A 22,136-nucleotide genomic window follows, 5' to 3' on the forward strand; every position below is an offset into this window, starting at 1 on the left:
GACCCATCGTACTGCTAGAGAGAGGGCGGTAACACTGCCGGATACATGGTGACAGGGTTAGGCTGGAAACGCACACCGTGGATTCAGAAATGTTAAAAGTGAAGAGATGTGTGCCTTCACTCAGGATGGTGATGGAGGATGCTCACTTGCCTCCTTGTTGGCGGCCATGTCCAAGCGCTGGCTCCGTGCTGGGCACGGGGGTGGGAGATGGTCACTGTCCCCTCGCCCCAGAGCACGCAGACGGGGCGGGTCTTCGGTCAAGCTGACGGAACGGGTGGTTGATGGACAGGCTCCTTCGGTCACCAGATGCCCTCTAGCACCTGCTGTGGCCAGGCGCCGCCGTTCCAGGCCCCGGGGACCCCGTGGTGAACAGAACTACTCTGGGAGCCAACTTTCCGTGGCCGCCCGTCGGCCCAGTGGCAGCTCCCAGACGCTGCTGTACAGAAACATTTACGCGTGGACATTCCGACTGCCAGGCCCACTCCGGTCTGGGCGGGACCCAGGCATCTCCATTCTCACCAGCACCTGGGAGGTCCGGGCAGGCGGACGTCAGACCGAGAGTGAGAGACGGCGCTTCAGTCCATGAGTTCCCAGCCCGCAGCATCCAGACGCGGACAGATGTGGCCCTTTTGCTCCCATTTAGAGCACCGTCTGTTGGTTAGCCGTTTCCTTCCAGGTTGATGCATTACCTCCTCTCCTTTCTCCCCCTCCCCCTCCTCCCTCCTCCTTTGTCTCTCCCTCAGTGGTGTGCAGTGTATCAGGCCCAGTGCTGGGCACACAGGTGTGCTATGTGCGCATCCCTCTTACAGAGCTGGCCAGAGGGAACCGGGGCTCCCGCGTGGAGGCGTGGCGACAGCCTTGCTAAAGTGGAGGGACTTAACCCTGGGATGTAGACACATCGCACCTGCCCTCTTCCTCCTGCCCCCATGGGGGGGCTGATTTAGAGACCCCCACCTCCAAAGGTGCTCTGAAAAGAGGTTGCTACCTACCAGCAGCAGCGCAGGGCAGTTTCCTGGGGCCCAGAGGGAGTCTGTCGGGTTTCAGAGAGGAAGCCAGCCAGACAGACGGACAGACGGCGATGCCGGGCCGGGCGACTGGCTCCATGGGCTGCGTCAAGCTGGGGAGGGAGGCGCTGAGGCTGCAGATGCAGCTCTGAAGCCGGGAGGAGCAGCGTTTCTATTCCTGGACCAGAAAGCACGGTCAGCAGGCGGGCTGTGTCCCTGCTGCGTCAGGGCCTGGGCGGGCCCTGGGGGCCGGGGTGGGCGAGGCGCCGACTCTGCCTCTGAAGCTCAGGGCACAGCAGTAAAGGTTCGGGCAGGTAGATCGCTGGCGGGCGGTGCCGCCTCCCTGGTCTGGATCCTGGGCAGGCCACTCCGTGCCTCTGGGTCACAGCCTCCGTTTCTAACTCGGGGCGGGGCGGGGCGCGGCGGGGCGGGGCATACAGCACCTGCTTCAAAGAATTACATGATCCCCGAGCTAACGACACCCGCGGCCCGGAGCCGGCTGCACGGAAGGTGCTCATGCCCCTCAGGTGCGTACAGTGTCCTGGCTGTAGGGGAGCAGGGCGGGCACACACCTGTCTCTCTCCCAGAGCTCAGTCGCTCCATGAACTTGGTGGCATGGTTCTCGTTAATCTTTACCGGCGGATTAGAGCGAGCGGAAGGTGGGGAGACGATGGGGGTGGGGGAGAGAGAAAGAGAAACATCATATGAGAGAGACACATCGATTGGCTGCCTCCTGTATGCACCCCAACCGGAAGCCGGGGGTGGAACCTGTAACCAAGGTACGTGCCCTTGACTGGGAGTCAAACCCAGGACCCTTTGGTGTGTAGGCCGATGCTCTAACCCCTGAGCCACATCGGCCAGGGCTATGGCATGTTTCTTGAAAGAATGAAAGTGATGCTGGCCTGGGAGGATGTGGAGCGTGGGCAGGTGGAGACTCAGAAGAGGGGCTGTGCTTCTGGCAAGAGGGGAGTGCAAGCGGCGGAGGCGCCACCCCGAGGGCATCACTGAGGTTCCGGGAGGCTCGGGAGCCCGGATGAGAAGTGTGAGGCCTGGTCCTCGCCAGCCGCGTGGCCACTGAGGGCCTCTCTGTGCTGGAGGGGAGGCGGAGGGTCAGAGGTCACAGCCGGTGGGAGAAAAAGACCTGAAGATAGGATGGGAACTTGATGTAACTTGGACTTTGTGAGCAGATGTAAATATTGGATTTTAAGCTAGGTAATTGATTTGCCCTATTTTAAGCATCTTTGGAAGGGAGATGAAATGGACGATTCTTCTATCTTCTATCTGCTGTGACTTAGCGTCCGGTCTGGCCGCAGAGCCTGGGTGGCCTTGGACCGCCCCACTCATTTCACCGAAACCCTGTGAAGGGGGAGAGCCATTCTTCAGACTGAGGAGGGCCCAGTGCGGCGCCACAGAGAGCTGCCCGCCCGCCCGCCACCCGCCCGCCGCCCGCCGCCGCTGGTCTGTCCCTCTGGGGAGAAAGGCAGCGAGGACACCGCATGTAGGGTCGGGGGTGGAAACCAATTTTGCCTTCTTTTTCGAAACCTCCGATGTGTTTCTTTGACCTGCGTATTTTCACTTCTCATGAAGAACACGCCTTATAAAGGGAGGACCCGACAGAGCCATCTACTCAGAGGTCCCTCGCCCACTGGCGGTGGGTGTGGCACACATAGGCCGGGGCCTGCCCAGGGCGGATGCCACGTGCTCTCCGAGCCGGGGTGGGGGTGGGGGGCGTCCCAGGAAGCCAGGAGGAGGGGGCGTGGGCCCTGGGACCTCGCAGAGCCTTCTGCTCACGTGGTCGCAGGCGTTTCGTGGAGTCCAGCACGAGGCCTGAGCTCCGCATTTGCCCCGGAAGAAACACGTGCGTAGTGGCAGCTCTCTCCTGCCCGGGAGACCTGGGGGCCGAGCCAGGTCGGGCTGTGAGTAAATCGCTGGGCCGAGCATCTCACCAGGAGGTGCCTTCGCTCTGCGCTTGGTCTGTAACGGACGGACGGACGCACTGCGACCATCAGGCCACTGCACTCCAGCTGGGATTCAACGTGGAATATGCCCGCCTTCCGTCGGCTCTGGGCAAGCCCCGCCCGCAGCAGCCCCAGGGGGCTGGCCCACCGTGGGGGTCACTCCTGGTGCATTCCCTCACTCGCTCTTCTCCCAGCACCTGCTCAGCACCAGGAACCTGGGGGGAGGGAGGTCCATGAGCACAGAGGTAACCAGTCTTGTCCTGGCCCTAACGATAGAATGTTCTGGAAGCTCAGGTGGGAAGATTCCTATTTTGTGTCCCCAGTGCCGAGAACGGCATCCGGCAGAGTAGAGGCTCGCCAAGGATGTGCTGAACGAATGAGTGATCGAGTGGGATGAATGGGTGTTTGGGCAGAACAGGTCGGTGGGCGATGCCAGCCCAGCGTGGCCAGGGCAGCCCGTCCGAGGGTGCGGGGGTTCGCGGGGGCGATTGTGGAAGTTTCAGGGGCGGGGGTTTGGGAGTCAGGGAGCAGAGTGCCCGGCCCCTCTGGGCAGAGGGAGGCCCAGAGGCAGACCCAGGCCCGTGGGACGTGGGAGGTGGGGCCGAGGGGAAGGGAGTGGGTGTTTGGAGAGCTGGCATTGGGAGTCAGGAAGTGGAGGCAGATGGCCGGGCTGCAGGGGGCAGGGGCAGGGGCACTGAGAGGGCTCCAGGGGGAATTGGGCCGTAGCACTGCCCGTGGGGACGGCAGCAGAGCGGGTGGCAGAGGAGGGCATGTGGCCGCGGGTGCTCACCGAGCTGGGGTTTGTCCGGCGGACAGTGCGTGCATTCTCCTCTCTCTGCTGGAAGAAGCACATTGCCACCAGCTGGCTCCCCCTCTGTGGGACAAACGCCCAGGCCCCGCTGAGGCCTGGTGTCAGCTGAGATTCCCACGGCTCCCTCCTCCCGCTTGTCCTGAGCTCAGCCGGCCCCCCGAGCCTCGGAGCCCGTGTCCCTGCGCTTGGGAAAACGCACCCCCATGAAGCCAGTGCCTGCCCGTCCGCATGGACAGCTCCCACTTGCGGAGCACCGCCTGGCCAGGGCCGCACAGCAGTGAAAGGTCTCCATTTCACAGACTGGGACACTGAGGCCCGGAGGACTCAGATTGCTTAGCCCAGGCCCGAGGGACTGGCCTGGGGATTGAGTCCACGTCTGCCTGGCTGTCTTCTAACCACGTGACTGTGGGCAAGTTAGTGTCTTTGGGCCTCAATTTCTCCATCCAGAAGATGGGGGCAGTAATAGTGCCCACATCCTAATGCTGTCGAGAGGATTCCAGGAGACTGTCCTGGACAAGGCTCATCGGGAGCTGGGCACCTGCTCTCCCTGCTTATGCCGTGTGACCTGGAGGGGCTGGGGGAGGAGGACTGGAGTCTATGCAGGGAGGGTGGGCTCACTCGGGCAGCATCGAGTGTGGAAGGAGGGGACGGTATTAGGGGCTCTTTTCTGTGTGTGAGTTTCTTTTTAGCCTGAACTGGGAAGTGCTTTCTAACGTAGGGGCCACGCCAGGGGAGCAGGCTTCCCCCGACTTCCTGTTACTGGAAGGACTTTCAAGGGGTACTGAAAGCCCAGCTAATGTGGCTCAGTGGTTGAGCATTGACCCATGGACCAGGAGGTCACGGCTCGATTCCCGGTCAGGCCACATGCCTGGATTGCGGGCTCGATCCCCAGTGTGGGGCGTGCAGGAGGCAGCCAATCAATAATTCTCTCATCACTGATGTTTCTATTTCTCTCTCCACCTCCCTTCCTCTCTGAAATCAATAAAATATATATTTAAAAAAGAGAAGAGATGCTGGTGGCCGGGAGTGGGGGACGGAGGGGTTCCTGTGGAGAGGACAGATGTGTTTTGCTTGGGCTGCTCAATATTTAAACGTTTTTTTTTGTTTTTTTTTTTAATTAGTGTGCAACACATTGATTGGGAGATTTCACCCAAAGACCAATTTCTGCTAAATCTAATCAGGAACCCCCAGTCCTGCTCTTGAACATCCCCTGGGCCTTAGTATCTCCCAGTCCTTCCCTGTGGCCAGCTCCTGGCTGCCCGCCTCCAGTGCATGGCCTAGCGCCATCTGCTGGTGCAACTGTGGAGGGCAAGGGAGCCCTGGGTGGGCATGAGGCTGTCTCCAGGGCTGGCTCTCCCAGTGCCTGGCCCAGGTCTTGGGAAGATGTGGGAAGCCGAAGGGAAAAGGTCTTGGTGCCCAGATAGCCCCTCGTTCTGGGTGGAACGCCGGGGAGTCGCCTGGCATCGCCCCTTCCCCTCCTGCTGCCCCCTCTGATGGAGCCGCGGGAAAGTCCTGGGCCAGCTGTGCTCGCTATCAGCCAGTCAGGCAGAGGTGCCCGCTGGGAGGAGGAGGAGGAGGAAGCTGGCCGTTTTGAGCATCACTATGTGCCAGAACCGACACGGCCTTCACTAAGGAAGCCATTCACTCCTCCAGCAGCCCCGTGGAGGGGGCTCCCACAAGCCCAGGGTCCCAGGGAACCGGCCACAGAGTCCCCTCCTTCTGACTCTGACACTGGCCTGGGCAGGAGCCTCCCTCGGCTCTTTCCGCTCGTGCTCAGTGAGACTCCAGAACCATCTCCTCGCTACTTGTACTGATTGCACACAGCTCTGCCGGGACCATGGCTGCAGCATGAAACCAAGTGTCATGCTGTGGACTGATGAGCAGTGAGTGCCACTCCGTCTCTCCCAGGCCCCGCCAAGGGCCCGCCATCTCTGCCAGGCCCTGCCGAGGCCGGGGCTCAGGCCTGTCCCAGGCTGAGCGGTAGGCTGAGGTGTCATCTTTTATTCAGCCACACCCCGATGTTGAGCCCGCAGGCGATTTCCCTTTCCTTGCTAGCAACAATGCAAATAGAGCTGCCCTTCACAGCGAGGCGTCTGAGTTTTTCCCTGTGGGGGTTCTGTCCATAGAATAAATTCCCGGGTATTACTGAGTCTGGGCTTCATAAACCAGCATGATCGGCTCGGACCTCAATATACGGCATAGACCAAAGGCATGCACTTAGAGAGATTTTTAAAAATCCTCATCCCAGGATATGTTTTTGTTTATTTTATAGAGAGAGGGAGAGACAGAGAGAGAAAAAAACTTTTTGATGTGAGCGAGAAACATCAATTGGTTGCCTCCTGCACACACCCCGACCGGGGCCAGGGATTGAACCGCCAACCTAGGGAATTGGACCCACCACCTTTGGTGCACATGACACTCCAACCAAAGCCACCTGGCAAGGGGGGAGAGAGAGATTTTTAAGGGCCAATTAAATGCAGATGTCTGCGAATGGGAGAAACTGTTTTAAGCTCACAGGCAGGGTTTCCCTCCCGTCTTTGGGGAGGGGCCTCTGCGTGGTGGGTGGAGTGAGCAGGAGCTGGCAGAGAAGGCCCTCCGGAGGGGCTGGGCTTCCTGCTCATCAGAGGGCATTTGGGCTTTCGTTGTCTCGGAGTCGACGTCGCTTTTTCACCAGCATTTTGTGAATTCTGGTATAAGATCCCAGGTGGGTGGCGGCAGGGAGCCAAGGTGCGAACCTCACCACCTGATAACCCAGTAATCCCTGGGGACCCAGTCAGCTCCCCGAGCCTCACGTTCTCCTCTGCAGCTCAAGGTGAAGGCCCCCCATCTCATCTCTAGGCTGTGAAAGTGCAGATACAAAAGGAGGTGAAGTGTCCACGGGGAGACATTAGTTTCGCAGAGCGTGGGCCTCAGACCCTGGTCCAGAAGCACTGGGCGGGCGGAAGGGACTCCCGGCTTCCCGGCCCTGCCGCGTCCCGAGCTCCCAGCTCTGCACCCCTCTGGGACCCGCCTTTCTACCAGGCGCCCCAGGGCTGATCTCACTGGCATTTGCAGACCACGGGCTGCGGGGGCTGCGGGGTGCTCAGGTGTCATCTCAAGCTGGGGGGCTAAGGGCGGGGGGGCAGGCCTCAGCACCTTAACTGGCTTCCAGGTGGTTCTGATCAGCCCTGGCTGAGAAGCGCCAGGTGAGGGTGTGAACGGCGGGCGGGCCGATGAGCAGGCGCTGGCCCAGGAGGAGGCCTCTGCAAACCTGCTGCCTTTGCGTTGGCGTGGCCCAGGCCTGGCTTTCGCTCTGCTAACCCGGCTTTCCTGCTCCCCAGGGTCCCAAGTGATGGTGGTTTCCACGGAGGGTGAGCTGAGTCCTGCGCGACTGGTGGGCCCGGCGGAGCTGGCGGCGGCGCCTGCGGGCTGGCGGGCGTGAGCGTGGACTCTCAGCGTCTCCCCGGGAGGAAGCATGTCTAAGAAGGGCCGGAGCAAGGGCGACAAGCCCGAGATGGAGGCGGACGCGGTGCAGGTGGCCAACGAGGAGCTGCGGGCCAAGCTGACCAGCATTCAGATCGAGTTCCAGCAGGAGAAGAGCAAGGTGGGTGGCACCTCCATGTGGGGGTGGGGGAGGGGGGGCGGGTGGCTGGGAATTCCGGGGACAGTGCTGCCCCTGGGGTATGTCTGGAGGGTGTGCTCCGGGCTGGGTTGGGTGGGCATTCCACCCATCTAAGGCTAGCATCAGTGGAGGTCTAGACACCGCCTGGGGGCGAATCCCAGCACCGCCCCCCCCCCCCTTCCTGTGACCACAGACCAGCTACCTAACTCTCCCTGCCCGGGACTCCCCTCACCTGCTCACCTGGGCCACCTGGCCTGCCCCCGCTGGCCGCCCGGCCTCTCCCAGGCTGCCCTGCACACACCGCTGCCACCCTGTCCACATCCGCCTCCTTCCCACCTGTGACCACGCTTCCCCCTCTCTGCTCTTTGCTTTCAGCTTCCCTCCTCCCAGCAGTCCTCATAGCCGCTGTGGCCGCCCTGTTTTCCAGGAGACGACCAGGAAGCTGTGGGAGGTTGTACACTCAGGGTTCTTCAGAGAGAAACAGAACCAGCAGGAGATTTTACATATAAACACATGTACACACACATACGTGCAAGGGGCGGGGAGAGGGATTTTTCAGAGGTTATCTCACGCCTGTGGAGGCAGACACGTCTGGAACGTGCAGGGCCGGCTACTGGAGATTCCAACAGGAGCTGCCCTTGCCCTTGCCGCAGGGGGCTGACCCTGCCTCGCTGGAGTCTCAGTCTTTCCTCTTAGGCTTTCACCTGACTGGGTGAGGGCCCCCCACGTCAGGGAGGGCGATCCACTTTCTCACGGTCTGCTGACTTAGATGTCAATCAGTCTAAGTCAACAGTGGTCGGCAAACTGCGGCTCAGCAAACTGCGGCTCAGCAAACCGCAGCTCGCGAGCCACATGCGGCTCTTTGGCCCCTTGAGTGTGGCTCTTCCACAAAATACCGACTTCTGCGCATGGGCCACAAAGTTTCAATCGCACTGTACGTGCGCGCCTGCACGTGGTATTTTGTGGAAGAGCCACACTCAAGGGGCCAAAGAGCCGCATGTGGCTCGCGAGCCGCAGTTTGCTGACCACGGGTCTAAGAAATACTTTCACCACCACAGCTAGGCTGGTGTTTGGACAGTGCCCTGGCAGCACGGCCCTCCTGGTGACACATTACGGGAACTGTCCCAGGTTCAGTCATTGGCCGAGGGAAACGCACTGATCGGTGCAGATTCAGGGTGCAACCCGGTCCCCTCCTTCTCACTCCAAACCACCGGCAACCTTAACTCCAAGACCAGGACCATGTTGCCTCCTAGAGAGGAGGCCACCGGGAGCACTGAATCCCCCCTGAGAAACCGAGTTCAGTGAAGTCCTGCTGCCTGGCTCTCTGCTCCTCGGGAGAGACTGATTCCAGCCCTCGGGTGAGGTCGGCCTGGGCTGGCCCTTCCAGCTCCCGGGCGAGGTGGGCCTGTATTGGTGCTGCAAGGGTTCAGGAAGCCCCACGTTGGGCGCCATTAATGCCCAGGTTCTTGGTCCAGCATCTAAAAGGGTTCAGCAATCTGGAGAAGGCTGTGTGTAACTTAAGAGTCCAGTGATGAAATATAATTTTGAAAGGCATTGGGGTCAGAGGAGCTTAGCTAAAAGGAACTAAGATTTCCTCATCTCAGGACCCCATGCTTTTTATTAACACAATTTGTCCTGAGGCGAGGCAGAGATATACACTTCAAAGGGTAGGGATTTGTATACAGAGGCATTGTCAGAATGGGGGAATTTGCCTACGGCTGTTCAGGTGTTTGGCCAGTAGGAGGCAATAACATGAAGATTAAGATGTTCTGAGCTGTCCTGGCAGCAAGCAACCATCCCTTTTCAGGTTTGGGGAAATGCCTTCAGCCATTCCCAACAGGTGACAACATATGTGACTCAGCCCTTGTTGAGTCCCCAAGTTCCATCAACCTTTCGATGAAACTCTTGCAATTATGACCTGCTGGACCTGGCTTCCGGCAGGCCTGGGTTTACCCTTTTAGCTCCTGAGCGAGGTGGGCTGGGCTGGCCCTCCCTTGTCTCTGCGATCCTGACTGTGACATGAGGGATGGTGACCTCTCTTTGCCTGGTTGGCTGTATGAGCTTCTTTCCCTGCTGCTCGTTGTAAGTCAGCTGACATCCTGGCTCCTCACCTGCGCTGAGTTTCAGGGACCGGTGTGCGCCAGGCAGCGTGGTCTGGGGGCGCGGCTGCCTTTCCGTGGAGGCAGCGGATCCCAGAGACCACTGTTCCGGTGCTGGGGAGGCCGTGCTATCTAGAAAACAGAGGGACCGTGGAGGGTTCCTACAGGATTTGACCTGAAAAGGCCAGATAAAGCCTTTGGAGTGTATTAGGAGAATGTGCCCTGGGCATGTTTTACAAGTAATGTTTTTAATTGTGTGTTGATCCCACAAATACATGCAGGCGGGGTTGGTGGCCTGGCATCTGGGGGACACCAGCTCTGGGCCAGGTGCCTGGGGTGAAGCCTGGCTCGGCCCCTTGGCAGCCCCTCGCCCAGGCAGGTCACCAGAGCGTCTCTAGGCCTCAGATGCCTTGTGGCAGAACAGAGCCTCCTGTGGGGGATGCACCAGAGTCCGCAGGACTCCTCTTCCTCCTCCCCCTTCCTCCCCCCCCCCCCCCTCCTCCTTCCCTCCCTACCTCCTCCTGCCTGTCTTCTCTAGCTCAGGCCCAGCCATGGGCCCTGCAAATTACCTTCTGGTTTAAGATTTGTACAGCGTTAGTGGGAGAGAGGATGTCTGCCAGCTGGGCAAGGTTCATGACCGATAAATGGTCCTTCTTTCTAAACCTCTGAATGGAAGGAGGTTCTCGCTCCTCTAGCGTCTGCAGCTGTTTCCCACCTCTAGGGAACAGCTCCGGAAAGAGCAGGAAGGAGTCAGGGTGGGGCTGATGAGGGTCAGACCAAGGGCGTGGCTGCGGGGGAATTGGAGTGTGGGGACGGGGAGGGTCTCAGGGATGTCAGGCACAAAGGTATGTGGGGAGGTTTTCCACGGGCATGGCTGGCTCCTCAGCCCTGCCCCTGCCCTGGACCCTGCCCCTGCCCCTGCCCTTACCCATGCCCCTGACCCCCTCTCTCCGCTGCAGGTGGGCAAACTGCGTGAGCGGCTGCAGGAGGCCAAGCTGGAGCGCGAGCAGGAGCAGAGGCGGCACACGGCCTACCTCTCCGCGCTCAGGGCCAAGCTGCACGAGGAGAAGACCAAGGAGCTGCAGGCGCTGCGCGAGTCGCTCATCCGCCAGCACGAGCAGGAGGCGGCGCGCACGGCCAAGATCAAGGAGGGCGAGCTGCAGCGGCTGCAGGCCACGCTGAACGTGCTGCGCGACGGCGCGGCCGACAAGGTGAAGACGGCGCTGCTGGCCGAGGCGCGCGAGGAGGCGCGCAGGAGCTTCGACGGCGAGCGCCTGCGGCTGCAGCAGGAGGTGCTGGAGCAGAAGGCGGCGCGCAAGCAGGCGGAGGAGGCGCTCAGCCACTGCGTGCAGGCCGACAAGGCCAAGGCGGCCGACCTGCGCGCAGCCTACCAGGAGCACCAGGACGAGGTGCACCGCATCAAGCGCGAGTGCGAGCGCGACATCCGCAGGCTGGTGCGTGAGCCCCGCCCCGCCCCGCCCCGCAGGCACCATGCCCTTTCCTGCCGCACGCGCTGTCCCTCCTTCCCGGGAGCGGGCAGTGAACGCGCAGCTTCGAGGACACTGCGCTCCAGGCAGGGCTTCCAGCGGAGGCCCCGCCGTCCTGGGGTGGGAAGGAGGCTTTGCCGGCAGGTCCCTTCTTCCCAGGCGCGATCCTTGGTAGGTCACCCAGCTGCTCGCCTCCTCCAGCGCCGGGGTGGCTGGCAGCCCTCCGTGTCCCCGGCCCGTCTCCGCCTGTGACCTTGCAGCGCCACCCAGCTGGCCCTGACCCCTGCTTTGTCCTTCCTCCCAGCTCTAGTCATTCTCTGATCTAGCGCCGCGTTGACTTGTTATGCGTTTGGCCACCTCCCTCCGTCCGTTTGCTCAGATGTTTCCCGGCTCAGTACGTGTTGGACTGAGGAAAGCGCGGATGTCTGCGTGTCCCTCCGTAAAATAAGGACCTCCTCTCTCCTACTTCTTACTCTCCTGGCGGCTCTGCAGTGGCTGCCCTGGTTCCCGGGGGTTAAGTTTCTCCCCGCAGCCGGGGAGGTGCTCCTGGGAGTCCATGCAGAGGCCTTGGCCAGAGAGCAGGCGCTGCTGCTGGATGGCCACCAGGGGGCGCCGTGCGCACGTCGTGGGGGAGGTTGGGGATGTGGAGGGAAAGGGGGCACCCATTTCTCCTCCAAAGAAAGGCGACTCAGAGCTGTCGGAGCAGTAGGCTTTGTGTGAAAAGCTCCCCGTCTGGATTTGGGGGGTACCAGTCCCCCCCTATAATCTCAATCACATTGTATCCGTTTTTAATGGTCTGCTGTTTAAATAAGATAGCCTTCTGTTAACCAGCAGCTAACAGAGTAATGGTGGCAGCCAACATTGATCGAGTTATAATATGCCAGGCTCTGTGCCAAATTTGTTCTGCGGCTGATCTACTATCTCCCCGCAATTGGACAGAGTAGGTTCTAGAATGTTCTCAGGGTCCCCATGTTACAGAGGCTGAGGCTAGTCAGTCAGGTGGCTGGGCTGCCCAGGATTCCGCAGCAGGAGGGGCGGGACCTGCGTAGGACACGGGCAGGACGCTTGACCAGGATCCCAGGTCCTGGCGGCCTGTGAGTCCACGGGTGTGATTGGAAGTAAGAGTTCGATTCCGGCCACTCGGAGTTCTCACTCTGCGTGTGCCGAGGCTGGGGCTGCCTAAGCGATGGCCGCGAGCTCAGTGGCCTCAGGCCACAGCAATTATTCTCTCCCAGGGCTGGGGGCCCGACGCCCAAGCTCAAGGTGCCAGCAGGCTGCACCTCGGACGTCCAGGGGGTCCTTCCTGCCTCTTCCAGCGTCTGTGTTACCGGCCACCTTGCCGTTCCTTTTCCCGGCTGTGGCCGCATCCCTCCGGTCCCTGCCCCGTCCCCACAAGGCCTCCTGCTGTGCATCTGTGTGTCCCTCTCCTTTTATAGGACACCCGTCACCAGCCCCCCCCCCCTCCCCGAGTGCCCACATCTTACATATCTGCAGCGGCCCTGTTTCCGATGAGTCACAGCCTCAGGTCCGAGGAAGGACCTGGATTGGGGGGCAGGGGAGACAGCACCCAGCACAGCGCCCTTCCTGGGCAGTGTCCCAGCTTTGGCTTTGTGCCCAGAATCGGCTGAAGTATGTGGCCCGGGGCCCGGCTTCTTCCCGCTGGGTTTCCTCTGGGGAACACTGGGCACGGCTGGGGGATGCCTGGGGCTTCCACCGGGGTTCGCATGTGGACACGGTGAGGTCCTTGGAAACGCCGGGCAGCCCGTGGCTCCCGTGATTGTGGGGCGCTGAGGGAGCCGGGGCTGGGGATTCGGTGACCTCAGCTGCCCGTGAGGGGCCTGCTATCAGGTGAGGACAGGGCTGCCCGGGGAAGGGGCCCAGCCTGGGACCCGCAGACGAAGCGCCCAGGGCAAGGCGGGTCAGTAGGAAGTAGGAGCTGGGAAGTGGTCGCAGGGGCGGCGGGAGAGGGTCCTGCGGCAGCGGTGGGCGTCTCTGTCCCGCTGAGGAGAAGGCTGGGAGGACAGCAGGTTGTCCAGGGGCTGGGGCCGGGAGAGCACGGGCGACCTTGGCAGGATTCCTTTGGCGGCGGGTGGGGACTGTGCCCAGACGGGAGCGGCTGAGGGAGCGGTGGGCGATAGGAGAGCAGCCCACCGGCGGAGAGGCCGGAGGGCGGAGGGCCCGAAGGGCCAGGATTTGACTTCATGAAGGTGAGCGAGACCTGGGCACAGATGCATTTCCAAGGTCAGTGCCTGGTTGACGGCACAGATCCTTGAACCCGTAGCTCTGCTCCTCTGAGCTCCGGGAAGCAGGGCTGGGCCGTGGGCTGCGGCCTCTCTGTGTCCCGTGTCCACGGAGCTGCCGACCTTCCCCTGGGCCTCCGCCAGCCAGAGCCAGATCTCCCGGCACCAGCCCCAGACTGACGGCTGCCTCCTCCTCCAGATGGATGAGATCAAAGGGAAAGACCGGGTGATCCTGGCCCTGGAGAAGGAGCTGGGCGTGCAGGCCGGGCAGACCCAGCGGCTGCTGCTGCAGAAGGAGGCGTTGGACGAGCAGCTGGTTCAGGTCAAAGAGGCCGAGCGGCACCACAGCAGCCCCAAGAGGGAGCTGCCGCCGGGCATCGGGGACATGGCGGAGCTCCTGGGCGCCCAGGTGAGGCTCGGGCAGGCCTCGGGCCTCGAGCTGCCCCACGCCCTTCCTCCCCTGGTCATTCCTCCAGCCAGCCTGCCTGCCTCCCCCTCCCTCCCTCCTTCCACCCACCTGTCCATCCTTCCGTCCCTCTCAGCCCTTCCCCTGCAAACCTGCTGACACTCCCTCTGCTCGGCACTGGGAGCGGAGGGGTGGGCCGCGGCGGCTTCGCCTCCAGGGTCTTCACCTGCCTCCAGGTGAAAAGAAAGAAATGAAGACATCAGGCCCAGCCGGTTTGGGTCAGTGGTTAGAGTGTTGGCCTACGGACTGAAGGGTTGCGGGTTTGGTTCCTGGTCAAGAGCATGTACCTCGGTTGCAAGCTCGATCCCCGGCCCCAGTCAGGGCACATGCAGGAAGCAACCAATCGATGCATCTCTCTTACATGGATGTTTCTCTCTCTCTCTCTCCCTCCTTCCCTCCCCCTCCCCCTCCTCTCTCCCTCCCTCCCTCCTGCATCTCCTCCACTCTCTCTAAAAAAAAAAAAAAATCAATGGCAAAATATTCTCAGGTGAGGATAAAAGAAAAGAAGTGAAGACGTCAGTGCAGGCTGTGCCGTAAGAGCACAGAGGGGCCCAGCGAGGCAGGACACGAGGAGGGGCTCAGCCACAGACGGGCATCTGGGGCGGCAGCTTGGTGCTTACCAGGCGCAGCAGCTGCAGCAGCATCCGTCCGTCCGTCCATTCGTTCACTCACTCACTCACTCACTATGCCCGTGTCTCGTGCGTGTTTGTGGAGTGCTGGCACCCTCGCCAGGGCAGTCAGGGCACAGAGTGGGCAGGGGCCCCAACCTGGAGGTCCCCAGAGACCAGGCCGGGTGTGTGGGAGCCACGGGTGGGTTTGGCAGGAAGTCTTTCTGCAAGTTGCTGGCAGAGGGGTTGGACTCCTGGAACCCCAGTGGGGACTGGTGCCGGTGGGGGCTAGCTCGCCGAGACGCTGTGAGTTCTCTGAGAAGGGGGTCCCTGGAGCGCCCCGAGTCTCTCCTGCCTCTTCAGCGCGCACTCGTATCTTTTAGGATCAACACATGGATGAGCGAGACGTGAGGCGGTTTCAACTGAAAATTGCGGAACTGAACTCGGTGATCCGGAAGCTGGAAGACAGAAACACCCTCCTGGCAGATGAGAGGAATGAACTGGTAACCGGCCCCAGAGACGGAGGGGGTACCGGGAAGCGCGCTGGGCCGCGAAGCTGGCTTGGCAGGAAGCTAACGCGGAGCCTCTGGCTCTCTGCGCTCCCGCATTTCTCTCTGGTTGAACATCCGGCACACACTCACCGCGAAGCCCGTCCCTGCCCTTTGCCTCTGCAGGGGTTTATCCTTGGCGACGGTCGGAGAAGTCCCGAGAGAGGTGTGGAGAGGATGCTCACGGGTGTGGTTTGTAACAGCAACCAGAAGCGAAACAAAAACCCCACTGTTTGGCGCTCCAGTGTGGGTCAGAGTGACCAGGGAACACTCACACAATGATTGCACGCAGCCATTAGGAATGACGGTGCCGCCCTGGCCTGTTAGGCTCAGTGGTTGGAGCATCAGCCCTTGGACTGAAGGGTCCCGGGTTCGATTCCAGTCAAGGGCACGTACCTTGGTTGCAGGCCTGATCTCCTGCCCCACTTGGGGCGTGTTTGGGAGACACACGAATTGATGTGTCTCTCTTACATCAATGTTTCTCTCTCTCTGTCTCTCCGCTTCCCTTCCACTCTGTCTAAAAACACATGGAAACATATTCTTGGGTGAGGATTAAAAAACAAACCAACAAACAAACCAAGCATGACCGTACTGATCATGTTTCATTGCCAGGGACATTGGTTCATAGGACGAAGGACAGTTTCTAGAACAAAAACGTATTGTCATCCCGGGCTCTGGGAATTGCTTTAGGGGTGTGATTACGGGTAGCTTTTATCTTTTGCTTACCTATTTACTTTTTTTTGCATCAAAGGTGGCCTATTTCTAATTTAAATATAATGAACATGGATTTCTGATTAAGGAATAAATCTCTAGTAAAAATAGCAATTTCTTAACTACCTTTACATTTGTTGGATAAAGAGCTAACCTGACTTTTCTGTAGTGTAGTCAACCCACAAACTGCCTGAAAAACACCTCAGAACACTTCTGTTTATTCTACATTTTATTATGAAAGTAAGTGTATCCATAATATTTGAAAACCGTGGCAGTTGAAAAGTGTTAAGTGTCAGAGAGAGAGACAGAAACATCAGTGATGAGAGAGAACCTTTGATCAGTTGCCTCCTGCACCTCTCGTCCCCGCCCTCCCCCCCCCCCCCCCACAACCAGGGATTGAGCCTGCAACCCGGGCATATGCCCTGACTGGGAATCAATCCGTGACCTCCTGGTTCATAGGTTGATGCTCAACCACTGAGCCACACCAGCCGGGCTGCCTTCATCTTTTTGATGGCTGCATTGTACTCCGCCGTGTGGACACAGCGTGGCTTACCCAGCCTCTCCTGGCAGGAGGCATGCCGCACCGACGACACATTTCCTCTTTACTCGCGGGGCCTTCATTCTGTGGGGCAGGCCTCTGGAAACGGAATGTGCAGTCACAGCTGCATTTTGTATTTTGAGGGGCACCAGGGGAGGGTTGTGTCTTACCTTTCACAGCCTGGTGCCTAAAAGCAGGCGTCTAAGTCAGCCCCTGTGTTCAGTTCTTGGTTCTAGCACTTTCTGTGTGACCTTGAGCACATTCGCCCACCTCTTTGGGGTCAGGATCTCTGTCTGTGGCGTGAGGACAGGGATGGGGCCCCCTCCTAGGTGTGTAGCGAGGGTCGAATGAGAGAGAAGGCCTGGAAGGGCTTCCTACTGGTTGGACACATGGCGAATTCCCATTTTATAGATGAGAAAACTGAGGCCGAGAACTGGGCTAGTGTCCTACAGTTGGAAAACGTGTCAGCCAGGATGCTGCTCAGAAGGAAAAGGGGTGGGCACCTCTAATCATGCAGGCTTCCCAGTCCCTACTCCCCATACCCCCAAAAGTCTCTGCCTTGCTAGACTGGCCTCCACACAGCTGTTGGAGAGGCTGATTGTTCTAGAAGGCAGATCTGACTGCAGAGCGCTCCACCCCCAGCGCTGAGCCTGCCACGCACGCGCCCAGGGCTTGTCTGTTGTCTGCAGAGGGTGGAGCCTTCTGAGGTCTGAACTTGGGGAGGAACTAGGTAGCGGGATTGACCTTTATGACCCATGACCTCTAGAAGTGTAGCCTAGTGGACACAGCCCAGGCCACTGGCCGGCAGGGTGCCCTGGGGCAGGTCCGGGGCCCCCCCGCTGGGCTCCTCTCCCGTCACCCAGGCCCTCTGAGGCTCGGTGGGTCCGGGTCGGAAGCCCCGTGTCTGCGGGCCCCGTCTGGTGCTCAGTCCCGAGGAAGGCGTGCCGTTCATGGCTCACGGCCGCCCGCTCTGCCCTCTGCCCGCAGCTGAAACGCTCCCGCGAGACCGAGGTGCAGCTGAAGCCGCTGGTGGAGAAGAACAAGAGGATGAGCAAGAAGAACGAGGACCTGCTGCAGAGCATCCAGCGGATGGAGGAGAAGCTCAAGAAGCTCACGAGGGAGAACGTGGAGATGGTACGTCGGCCGCTGAGGCCAGCCCGAGCCGAGGTGCCGGGGCCCCGGGGCAGCCCCAGCCCGGCCAGCCCTCCGGCTGTCCCCCCGGGAAGTCACGGTGCCGTGCGGACCCGCCCCTGTGCCCGGAGACGCATCTCCTCTCTGCGCCTCAGTTCCTTCATCCACAGAACGGGAATGAAAATGTCCACGTGGCGGGTTATTGGGGGGACGGAGTGATAGCACAGAAGGGCCTCGCCGACACCCGGCCCGTTGGGGAAGCTCAGCGTGTGAGAGCGGTTCCGCCTTTCGCTCTGAGTGCTTCGCAGGAGGGGTGTTCATTTGCGCTCTTTGTGGTCGGGCGGTGTCTTGGCGTAGGCGGTTCAGAGAACGCCCTGAGGCTCGTCGTCCAAAGTAGTGTCGGTCACCCCCATTTTACAGCTGAGTAGACTGAGGCTCAGAGGCGAGTGCCCTTCTCCCCGGGCCCTCACAGGTCCAGGTGCGAGCGTGTAATTCCGGTGTGAGGCGTGCTCTCTCCCGGCTTCCTTGTCCAGCGTGCAAGGCTGGGTGTGGACGTCCGCCCCGCCCAGGGCCTGCCCAGCCCTCTCCTGGCGCTGGGCGCCGACAGCCTTGCCTGCGGCTTGGTTGTCCTGCGGCCGTGCCCTCCTCCAGCTTGGGGACGAGGTGGCCATCACCCCTCCCTCCACCCTCCCATCCCGTGTCCCAGAGCCCACACTCCGCGCCCGGATGCGCACAGTGGGTCCTCACAGACGTGGCTGAGCAGCCCTGCGGGGCTCTCTCCCTCTGGCCCAGAAAGAGAAGCTGTCCGCGCAGGCGTCTCTGAAGCGGCACACTTCCCTGAACGACCTGAGCCTGACGCGGGACGAGCAGGAGATCGAGTTCCTGCGGCTGCAGGTGCTGGAGCAGCAGCACGTCATCGACGACCTCTCTCTGGTACGTCCACGCTCAGTGACGCCTCAGCGACGCCAGGTGCCCCGGCTGTCGGGTGCGGCGTCGAGGCTTCTGGGCGCTGCAGCTGCCACGTGGGAGGCAGAGCCTGGACGGACCCAGGCCCGCTGCGGGCGGGGCGGCGCTGCAGGGCCCCACCCCAGAGAGCCAGGTCGGTTGGTGGGTGTGACGTGAGGCTGAACGTGCCAACAGCTGTGTTTCCTTCCAGGAGAGAGAGCGGCTCTTGCGCCCCAAGAGGCATCGCGGGAAAGGCCTGAAGCTGCCCAAGGTGAGCCCGCGGTGGCACAGCCGCCCCTGGTCTGCGGGGCGGCGTCCAGGGAGAGGGGACACTCACCTCCTGCATGTTGGACGGTTCCCGCCGTCTCTCAGTGACACGTGACTGACGGCCATGGACACGCTTAGTGTGACTTTTCATGGGAAACTCGAGGATGAGTTCGCTGTTTAGGCCTCAGGGGCTGCTCACCCCAAATTAAAAACGTAAGGACGTAGACCTTTCGAAGGGTTTACAGGGCACTCGGGCTGGTGGTAGCATCTCACAGCCGTTCTGAGGAGTCAGGAGCTATGGGCTCTGGGACGAGGCAGAGCGGGTTCCTTTCGGAGGGTGTGGGCTTATAGAGCGAGTGTCTGAATATTCGGGCGGAGGGAGCAGAATGGGGCCTGGAACACGGAGCAGCCAGGACCGAGCTGGCCGGGAGCGAGCACAGTGGGGCGGGGGGAGAAGGAAGACTCAGTTTGCGCTTAAACCTGTAAATGTATTTTCACCTCCACGAACATTGGGCCTGCTCGCCTCCTGGCTCCGGACTTGCTTTCTTTAAATATGTTCTTATTGACTTCAGAGAGAGGAAGAGAGGAGAGAGCAATAGAAACACCAGTGATGAGAGAGAGTCGTCGCTCAGGGCTTAGGACTTGGACACACCTTCTCTGGGGCCCAGTTTCACCCACAGCACCCACCGCACTTTGTGTAAAACCCAAGGATTGTCACCGTTGGTGCCAATGCTTATCGCACACCCCTTCCCCAGCATCTGAGGCGGAGCACCTGCTGGGCGGGTCCTGCAGGAGGCGCTCTCCGCGTCACCGTTGCTAGGACTGAGCCCAGGTCCCCTGGGATCATCCAGGGACCAGGCCTGTGATGGCCTGGGCGACAGGGAGCCTGGGTGTGGGAGGGGAGCCCCAGGGAATTCACCGGGGAAGCTGTGCCGTGTGACTCACCGCCCAGGCCCTGGAAACCGGCTCCTCGGCCCCATCCGCCCGGAGCTGGCATCCTGTCCCGGCAGTGCGGGTCCTTAGGACTTGCCGGGGCCGAGAGGCAGAGAACGGAAGCGCCCTGGGGACCCAGAGGCCTGGGCACGGGCAGCGGGGCTGGGCGCGCCATGGAGTACGTGCTGTTCGTGCTGTACTTCTCCTTCTTCCTCTGCCTCTGCGCCCTGGTCTGCCTGTACTTCTCCGGCTGCCAGGAGATGACCTACCGGCATGAAGGTAGGCGCCGGCGTGGGGGTCCGTCCCTGCGGCTGGACGCCCCCTCCTGGGCAGGGGCCTTGGAGGGGAGGCTGAGGGGGGCTGGAGCGGTGGAGGGCTCCCTCTTCCCCCCTTGGTGCCGTGTGACCAGCTAAGAGCGGGCACCTCTGGATATCAGAGTGTAACTGGGGTCCTTTACATCGTTCAGTCATTTTCCCCCCAAAGTTGGGCTCTTTGTAAAAGGAGTCAGCAGGGCAAGAGGTGGCAGCCTGGAGGCGTGGGCCCCTGTGGGGAGAAGGTGTGGGGAGCGAGCAGATAGGACTCGACGCCCCTGCAGTATCTTCCCGGGGACGCCGGGGGTGTGAGGAGGATGGAGACGGACTGTGTTTAAAGCCCGTTGTGCGAGCACTGAGGCCCGGTGTTTCCCGGGCTCCTGGCGGCTCACATGGACCAGGTGAAGGTGCAGGGAAAGGCAGGAGCTGCAGTCTCCCCAGAAGACAGGACCAGACCTTCGCTCTGGGCAGGGAAAGGTCCTTTTCCAGCTGTTTCTTATGAATAGAGGCATACATTTCTGTGCTACGTTTTGGCTTCCCAGGTAAGACAGTCACTTACAAAAGCTCACCCTAGACCAGTGGTTCTCAACCTTGGCTGCACATTATCACCTGGGAATCCTTAAATCCTGATTTCTGGGCCTCATCCTCCGGAAATTCTGTTTCTTTGTGATGGGGTGGGGCCACAACATTAGTAACAAAGAAACAGAATTTCTGGAGGATGAGGCCCAGAAATCAGGATTTTAAAGATTCCCAGGTGATTCTAATGTGCAGCCAAGGTTGAGAACCCTGCCCTAGCCAGTGGTCGGCAAACTCATTAGTCAACAGAGCCAAATATCAGCAGTACACGATTGAAATTTCTTTTGAGAGCCAAATTTTTTCAACTTAAACTGTATAGGTGGGTACATTGTTATTAACTTAATTAGGGTCCTCCTAAGGCTTAGGAAGAGCCACACTCAGGGGGCCAAAGAGCCGCATGTGGCTCGCGAGCCGCAGTTTGCCGACCACGGCGCTAGAGGAACTAACCCAGGGCACGTGCTATCGGGCTGGCCACAGTCAGCTCAGCCCTGCGTGCGCCGTGTGCCGTGTGCCGTGTGCCGTGTGCCGTGTGCCGTGTGCCGTGTTTGTGGCTCCACAGCCTTTGCTGTTAGGACTGTGACCTGAGTGCCCTTTTGTGTTTGGTCTCCGCCCCCAGAGCCGCTTCCCCCTTCCCTCCCGGCAGCTGCTGCCTCCGGCGGGTCTGGGTCTCTGGGGCCAGGTTATACCTCAGGGGCTCCACTGGGCCTGGGCAGCCTGGCTGCTCAGGGCGGGGCGGCCCCGCTGGAATGCCCACCTGCAGGGTCTGCAGCTGAGGCCCTGACGGGAGCTCCGTGACTGCGCGTCTAGCCAGCAGCCCCGCAGGGTTTCAGAAACTGGATCAGCCTGGGGGTGGCCTGCTTCGTCATGACCCCCAGAACGGTCCAGGCCACTTGATGGGGGGGGGTGGGTCCCAGCATCGCACCCCGTCCTGTCCTGATCCTTGGTGAGTGTGTGGCTGGATGGTTCCTGGGGCTGCACCGCTGTGCCAGGCAGGGCCCTCCCTGCGTGCCCGCTGCTGCCCAAGGGCACATCACAAACACAGGCCTGCCCCAGAGGCCTGGCAATTAGCTGTGTTTACAAGCAACAAGGTCGGCCGAGTGGCGCCCAGGAGAACGGGAGCTGGAGCCCAGGCGGGGGGTGGGGTGGGGGGACTGCGCGTGGGGGTGAGATGCTCCCTCCTGAGGTGCTGCTGTCACCATCGGGGGCCCGGCCGCGGCTCCCTGGCGACGGCCGGCTGAGCTGGTGACCCTGAACCAGGCGGGGTTTCTGCGGGAGGAGACTGGGCACATGGCTGTCTCCACCCTGCACTTGGAGAGAAGGACCATTGGAAATCGATGGAGCCCATTAGGCCTCACCTCCTGCCCCTTAGGCTCACCTGGGCGCACGGCCCGGCGGCTGCCCGCTGACGTGGCTGCAGACTGAAGGGAGGGTGCCCGCGAGAACCTGAAGCGCTTGGTGGGTAAAGACGTTAGCTCGGCTTGGAGTTCATTCACAGAGACGTGCTGTGATTACTTGTTTCCCAGGCAGCATTTCTTGCGTGTGCCAGGCCCCGGCACAGCCGGGAGCAGGAGAGCTCAGACCCTGCCCTCGTGGAGCCAAATCCCTATCCCCGGGGTCGGGGGGCGCGGGGCGCTCACAGCCCAGCGGGGAAGACAGGTGACAGACATAAAGCAAAAGCGATCTGTCAGGTGGTGATGAGAGGGGGAGGAGAAGGAAGGTGAGACCTCGGTGGGAAGGGGCTGGAAGGACTGTGGTGTGGTCAGGGCAGAGAACCTGGTGGGTCCCAGAGAAGGGCATCTGGGCAGGGTACAGGCCTGCGCCAGGCACGTGGGAGCTCAGGCACGCTTGGCAGTGTGGCTGGAGCACAGTGGTCAAGGAGGGTGAGGCCTGGCTGGTGTCTTC

At 60.8% G+C, this 22,136-nt stretch overlaps 1 protein-coding gene across 4 annotated transcripts in view; it reads left to right on the plus strand.

The window, feature by feature from the left end:
• The window catches only part of JAKMIP1 (janus kinase and microtubule interacting protein 1), a 68,923-nt gene that overhangs the window by 20,258 nt on the left and 26,529 nt on the right, over nt 1–22,136 (plus strand). For all 4 annotated transcript variants that reach the window (XM_036328531.1, XM_036328511.1, XM_036328520.1 and 1 more), the window contains 7 exons: nt 7,094–7,356; nt 10,433–10,927; nt 13,400–13,609; nt 14,658–14,777; nt 17,059–17,205; nt 17,995–18,135; nt 18,359–18,418. In XM_036328531.1, the coding sequence (XP_036184424.1) occupies nt 7,228–7,356; nt 10,433–10,927; nt 13,400–13,609; nt 14,658–14,777; nt 17,059–17,205; nt 17,995–18,135; nt 18,359–18,418 (1,302 nt within the window). In that variant the 5' untranslated portion in view covers nt 7,094–7,227. The remainder of the gene's footprint in view (nt 1–7,093; nt 7,357–10,432; nt 10,928–13,399; nt 13,610–14,657; nt 14,778–17,058; nt 17,206–17,994; nt 18,136–18,358; nt 18,419–22,136) is intronic.

Source organism: Myotis myotis, unplaced genomic scaffold, assembly GCF_014108235.1.
Source record: "Myotis myotis isolate mMyoMyo1 unplaced genomic scaffold, mMyoMyo1.p scaffold_m19_p_1, whole genome shotgun sequence".
Lineage (NCBI taxonomy): Eukaryota > Metazoa > Chordata > Mammalia > Chiroptera > Vespertilionidae > Myotis > Myotis myotis.